This window comes from Nicotiana sylvestris, chromosome 5 (assembly GCF_000393655.2).
Source record: "Nicotiana sylvestris chromosome 5, ASM39365v2, whole genome shotgun sequence".
In the NCBI taxonomy this organism is placed as follows: Eukaryota; Viridiplantae; Streptophyta; class Magnoliopsida; order Solanales; family Solanaceae; genus Nicotiana; species Nicotiana sylvestris.
This window is the reverse complement of record NC_091061.1, coordinates 88,706,848-88,713,952: the sequence shown is the minus strand read 5'-3', so window position 1 is coordinate 88,713,952 and position 7,105 is coordinate 88,706,848. Positions and strand designations below refer to the sequence as shown.

General features: G+C 37.1%; 1 protein-coding gene across 1 annotated transcript; it reads right to left on the bottom strand.

Annotated features, from left to right (window-relative positions):
• Window positions 1-5,629: 5,629 nt before the first annotated feature.
• LOC104236884 (RING-H2 finger protein ATL74-like) lies at window positions 5,630-6,876 on the bottom strand. Its single transcript, XM_009790931.2, has one exon. It carries the CDS (start codon window positions 6,354-6,356, stop codon window positions 5,769-5,771), a length of 588 nt encoding a protein of 195 aa, XP_009789233.1. The 5' UTR covers window positions 6,357-6,876; the 3' UTR covers window positions 5,630-5,768.
• Window positions 6,877-7,105: the final 229 nt, after the last annotated feature.

The following is a 7,105-nucleotide window of genomic DNA, read 5'->3' as shown; positions in this document are numbered from 1 at the left end:
CGGGCGGTGGAGTTGGGGATTAGATAAGGTGATTCATGTGTTCTATGGATTTGGAGACTGGTAGTTCTCAGAAGCAAATTGTTTCGTGGTTGTGGACTGTGAAAATGTGGCCAAAGCTAGTCAGAGGATGGTATGCGTTAGGGTTAGGACATTGTGGACCTTCAGAGGGTTATTTATCAATTTGTGGATGGGCAGAGTTGATCTGGGGTCCATTGGTAGGCCCAATTAGGATGTGTATTCTACACTGGGTCGGATTGGTTTGCTCCATACTTCTATGGTTGAGGGATTTGCTATTAGTTTGTTGTTGAGCTCATTCGTATTCTGATATGATATGTGAGTTACTCTTCTATGCTATGAGAAGTTGTTATTCGTTGGTTATATGCACACATGTTGCAGTTCTATTGGGGCCTTATAGCAGATTTGATCGTGATGGGTATTTGGGTATTACATGATTGATTGCTTATTGGTTATGCTCTTTCGGGTTTTGTGCGGCGTTGTGTCATTTGCTTCTCCATGGTTATCGTAATTCACTTTAGGTGCTTGATGTCGAATTTTGCATGGTTGTTGATTTGAGGAAGGTGGCTTGAGGTATATGCCATGGACCACTATTTGGATGGGGTCACGCATTGCAGCAGAGTTATGTTGAGGCATGGACCTTTGTGTTAGATTCATTTGATGGTCCTATGGTATGTGATGGATTTTCGGCATTTTGATATGGCAGTACTTGTTAAGCTTACGGGATAGTCCTCTCGTTAGAGTCATTTTCTATGATTTGAGTACATTGAGATTGTTGCTTACTGGTGCACGGATTGCACGGGTTGTGGATTTAGATTGTATGGATATGGCATGTCACTATAGTGATTATGTTAGATGAGATGAGGTCATCAGACCTAGAATAGGTGCTATCGGATCTGATTGCGGTATATTTGGAAGGATATTGTTTCTGCTCGGCTTAGAAATTTGCTATAATTCCTATCGAAGGAGAAGGGGTTCCACAACTGGTTGATCTGATGAATAGTTATGAGTTTCTGCGTGTTTCTTTCATCATCAGCAGTACACAAAGGCTTTAGAACGAGGTTTTGTTTGACATGAGGTTTGTTGCCGGTATTGGGTTATTTTGAGCAGCTACTGTAATCAGTAATTTTACTACGAGTATGCTAGTCGTGTGGTATGTGGGGTGATTACATCTTGGGTTATGGTTATGACTTGATATAGCTTGTTCAGGCTTATGTAGTGTGTAGATGTGAAGTTCGGGTCTTGTAGTAAATTCCAGATGTTGAAAATTGGATTCTGTGGTTTATAGACTAAGGTTGAAGTAATGATCTTCAGTTATATTGTGTTGTCGGGCCTAGATGGAATAGGGTGACAGGATCACCCCCGAGTATGTGCATAGTAAGGTTACATAGCGGTTTGACGGCTTAGGAACAACTCTTGGCACGTTCGAGGATGAACGTATATTTAAGTGGGGGAGAATGTAATAACTTGGCCGGTCATTTTGAGCATTTGTATTTCGCTCGGTAGTTTGAGGGAACGAGTAGCTCCGTATCATGTATTAGGACTTGTGTGCAAAACTTGAGTTCATTCCGAGTTGATTTGATATGTTTCGGCGCGAAACTTTCGAAGTCGAAAGTTCATTAAGTTTGATTTGAGGCGCGTTTCGTCGTTTCAATTTTGTTATTCATGATTTGAGGCCTCGAGTTGGTCCATGTAATGTTATGGGACTTGTTAGTATGTTCGTACTGGGTCCCGAGGGGCTTGGGTAAGTTTCAGATAGGTTTGGGCTGCGCTGCACTCGTTTTTCTTATGTTTCGACGTCATTTCTTCAAGCATAAATGGTACCACATTAAGCAAATGATCTCCGATTTCTACTTTGATTGAAGCATTAGATCCATATCGTAACTACGGAGCCATAACAAAAAGAATCATCGAATTTGGACATCGTATGGGGAATTTATGATCATTTTACTAAGAATTGGGTTGCTAGATTTTTTCCAGATTAATTACGAAATTGCCACTGAAGTCGAATTTAAATATCTGCACTATTTGCAAATATTATAACCAACATATATCCTTCACTATAAGGTCAAATGAAGTGATTCAAAAGCCTAAATTGACTAAAATTCCACAAGAAATCTATTGGAGGCATAAAAAGCGTGTTTCGGGATCGATTGGCATGAGAAACAAGGTAGAATAGCTGGCAGAAAATATATATATAACAAGAGTTTGTTCATTTGGTCATATTTTGAGTTGGGGAGCTCGGATTTGGTTGATTTCGGGGGAGATTTTCACCATATGAATTGGGGTAAGTATTCTCTACTCAATTTTAGCTATATTTCATGAATCCATCTTCGTTTTTGGGATTTGATTGATGATTTCAAAGTGAAATTTGGATTGGGGTAAGTATTCTCTACTCAGTTTTGGTTATATTTCATGAATCCATCTTCATTTTTGGGATTTAATTGATGATTTCAAAGTCAAATTTGGGGGGGTTTGCCTAAAGTTTCATAAAGTGAATTTTTAAGTTTTGAATATCGATTCGGAGTCGGATTTGAGTGAAATTAATTAGTATGGTTGGACTCATAATTGAATGGGTCAATCAGCTTCTGCCTCAAATTAGTGTAGTTGAACTCATAATCGTATTCGCAAAGCACCAATCATCTTATGCCTCAAATTTCCATTGTGAATGCGATCAAATACCCGTGAACGCAATGCACTTCCAACCTAAACCTACGCGAATGCGTCCTAGTCGTCACAAACGCGTCCGAGTCGTCGTGAACGCAGAGGCTGAGCCCATCCGGCTCCCATCCAGCCTCTTCTCTTACATTAACGTGAGCCTTTGCCGCGAAGGCAAAGAACAATGACCTCAACAGTTTGCAAATGTGATGCCCTGTTCGCAAACGCGAAGAACAAAAACACTGCTGCTCGAAATAAACCTTCACAATTGCGAGACCTGCTCTGCAATCGCAAAACAATCTCAGCCAAGCTCCGGGTTGTCCTTAGTTTACACGAGCCACTCAAGTCTAATCATACCAATAACTCCGTAAATACTAACTAGACTTATCCAAAGCCTCCAAAGACATGCAAGATCACCACATCTACGAATCGACAATCAAACCATTTATTGAAATTCTCTTACGTTGCTAAGCTTCAAACTTCCAACCAAACGCCCGATTCCTATCAAACCAACTCGGAATGCAACCGAACTTTGCACACCAGTTTCAAATAATATGATGGACCTATTCCAAGTCCCGAAATAATAATTTATGCCGGATAATATCAATATCAACTTTCGGACATACATCTAAGTTCAAACATTCAAATTCGCTGCATCCTAGGTACCTCCAAAGTTTCAACTTTAGCCAAATAGAACCAAATCAACCTAGGTACCTCCAAACCCATATTAGGACATACATCTAAGTACAAAATGACCATACGAACATAGTGGAACCATCAAGATATTATTCCAAGGTCATTTAAATAAAAGTCAAACCTTCGTCAACTCTTATAACTTAAGCTTCCAATCATGGAGCTAAGTGTTTTAGTTCATTCTAAAACCTTCCCGAAACCAAACCAAACCAACCACCCCCAAGTTACAAAATAACAAATAAACATACGGAAAGCATCAAATATGAGAGCGGGGCTCAAATACACAAAACGATCGGCCCTATTGTTACATCATCTATGTCACCGGGCACGTATTATGATTGTATTTTATTATAACATGGGACTTTCTTGTCGAGATTCACACAAGTTGAACCAGATATACTAGTAAAGAAACTACTGTTTTCCCTTAAATCTGTATCTCTTATTTAGGGGTGCTTGTTTTTGCGAACTTCATATTTTGACCAGTATCCATAAGAAGGTTTTCCTCAAATAATTTATCAGAAGAATCACTTTGTCATAGTTACCAACCTCATGCGTTGCGCCAAATGAACAGAGTCATGGGAGGCAGTACACTGCTATCCTTTTATTCTTAATAGTCAAACAATGTCAGGAAATGGCTCAAAAAGATTCTGTTCCATGGCTTTGTAAAGATGCTTGTTGTACATATATGATACCAAGCATCATGTATATATTGTTCCTTTACCGCTTGTTTGTATGGTTATTCCCTATTGTATCGTATTGTATTGTTATCTCAAAACAATATTTGTTTTGATTATTTTATTAAAATATATTGTATTGTATTGTTAAATCCATTGTTCCTGAACAATGAAAAGTTCCCTTTTTTGAAATAACCGATTTGGTGTGGTGTGATTGTTTCCTATTTTTTTTTCAACCTATAACCTACTTTATTTTTTTCTAGAACTTCTGCCGCCAATATTAAAGGTGTTTTGCTGGCTTTTGTTTTATTTTTTTTCTTAATTTGCTTTTAACTCAATTCTTATTAGCTGTGCTCCTTTGTTTTGCCTTCTTCTATCTCACTCCGCTGTTTTATTTTCTTAAGGTGCTTTGGCTTGTTCTGTTTTATTTTTTAACATTATTTTAATGCATAATTTTTGATAAATTTATTATTTAAACAATTGAGAATATTTTAGTAAACTTATCGGTTTTAGTACAGTATGATACAGTCAAACCAAATAGCAAAATATTATTTAACAATAACAAATAATACAATATATCCAAACATTGTATTCATAAAACGATACGATACAATATGATACAGTGCATTATAAAACGACGGGGAACAATGATCCAAACATAATGTTAGGCTTTAGCCAAGATAAATTCTTGGCAGCAATATTGTTAACAAAAGGTACACTCAATACCTTGTTTTGCAGTTACACTACATCAAGAAATAGTGAAATGATTGCTTAATTGAGAACCTACTTTTCCCTGTTAAAGTGAAAGAAGAAGAGGAAAAGAAGAGAAGCAGATTCCATGTCTTTAGCACAAAAGGTTGATTCCACCCCATAAAATCAACAGAGACCAAGAAACTTGGAAAAGAAAAGAAAAATATTCTTTTTTATCTTTATTTCTCCTTCATCTTTTCCCACAGTTGATAAGGTTCAAGGATTCATTTCATTTGATCTCAATGAAATGATCAAGTCCTTTTATCTATTTAAAGTAACATCATCGGACTGCCTATGAGCAGCCGACACAAAATAGGCTCCTAACTCCACTACTTATAGCCTGTTTGACCAAGTTTTTTTTTGGGCCAAAAATGTTTTTTTTGGCCAAAAGAAATTGAGGTGTTTGGCAAGCTTTTGGAAGGAAAAAAAGTGCTTTTGAGGAGAGGCAGAAGCAGTTTCGGAGAAGCAGAAAAAAGTAGCTTCTCTCCAAAAGCACTTTTTCAGAAACACTTTTGAGAAAAATACACTTAGAAACAATTTTCAAAAGCTTGGCCAAACACTAATTACTGCTCAAAAGTGTTTTTCTAATTAATTTGCCAAACACAAACTATTTCTGCACTTTTTTAAAAGTACTTTTGAGAAAAGCACTTCTCAAAATAAGCTGATTTTAGAAGTTTGGCCGAACGGGCTATTAGTCTAGCATATGCGTTTAGGGAGGCCAAAATACTGATACATGTGTTAATGGAAGGTAGAAACAATCCGGCGAAATTGTCGAGGTACGCATAAGCTTACCCTGCTGATGGAACAATGGATTTAATTAGTCCAATTGAACCCATAACTTTAAGAATACAAATATATATATATATGTGTGTGTATGAAAAATCACTAAAATGTCAACAAATATCAAAATTTGAACCCATAATTTAAATTTTTTTATGGATTCAGCGGTAAAAACGTTAAATGTTGAACTCATAAAGTTTAAATTCTAGATTCGTCAGGAACACCCACAAGTCCACTTGGTGCAGTTCCAGGTTGTCTCAATCCAGCTTCCACACCCCCTGCATCATCAGAGGATGTCGTCTCAGGTTGTACAAGCAATGATTGCCTACAAGTTGGGCAAGAAGAGTGCGAAGCCAACCAAATGTCTATGCACCTAACATGAAACCCATGGTGACATCTAGGCAAGACTCTCACTTTCTCACCGTCCATAAATTCACCAAGACAAATTGGACAATCCGTGGCCATAATATTAACTCCTGATCCATAAACAGCCACCGGAATTCGCCTCAACGTGCTCTTCTTCAGCCCTGTTGCAGCTAAGCGTTCAGCCCGCGCATCTGCTGACTCGAAAGAAAATCTGCGGCTACATCTGAAGGCACACCTGATAATTGAATTTAGACCAAGTGCGCATATTAATGCACAGAGCAGAGCTGCTAGGATAATTATCATGGTGGTGTCAAAACTTGCTTCCTTGGAGTAACCATGAAATGAATTGCTTTCGTTGTTAGTTGGCGGAACATAATGAGTATTAGGAATTAGCCGCTCTGTACGATAAAAGAATTCCATAGTCCAAATCCGATTCTTGTATTACAGCAGAAAAAAGTAGGACATATGAACTGAAACAACTATGATGGTTCTTGTTATGCAAAATTGAGTTGCAGTGATCAATGCCAATTCTAGTACTGAAAATGGAACCAGAAATTAAAGGAGATGGTCATCACAAGATCAAACAATTCTTTCTCTGAAGAATATGTTGGTTTTGTGACTTTTATGATGGGGAATGAAAGATGGCAGTATAGAAAATAAGTGGTGGATGTTTTTGTGATTATCTTGGATTTCCTTTGAGAGTAGAAGGAAGGGAAGAGACAAATAATGCCTAAATCAAAGCTGCTTGTCTTTTTGGAAAACAAACTGAGACTAGACAGTATAATCTCAAGTAAAGTTCAAGAGACATAAAGTTTTTTATTTAACTGTTTCTTTGCCTTTCAAAGTGAAAAGCTGAGTAATAAAAGTATTAGGAAGGAGGAGATGAGTAAGATTTTTGGGGGAGTTGGGTGGTTATACTGAGATGTGGCGAAGAAGATACCAAATCAAAGTGAGTTATATCAACATAAATAATGTTAGTATGCTGTCTTTTCAAAGGTTTACTGTCACATTAAAAATTTAAATTTAATAAGTTCTACATTTAAGATTTTCAACACGCTCACTATATATATGTATAAAATCAAGGATTCAGTCCTCTATAGTACTTCCGGTCCACTTTAATAAATTTATATTCTAGTATTACTATTAATTAACAATAAAATTTACCATAT

What these genes read in the sequence shown, in the direction of transcription:
- LOC104236884 (XM_009790931.2), bottom strand. Translation starts at nt 6,356, where the DNA reads ATGGAATTCTTTTATCGTACAGAGCGGCTAATTCCTAATACTCATTAT.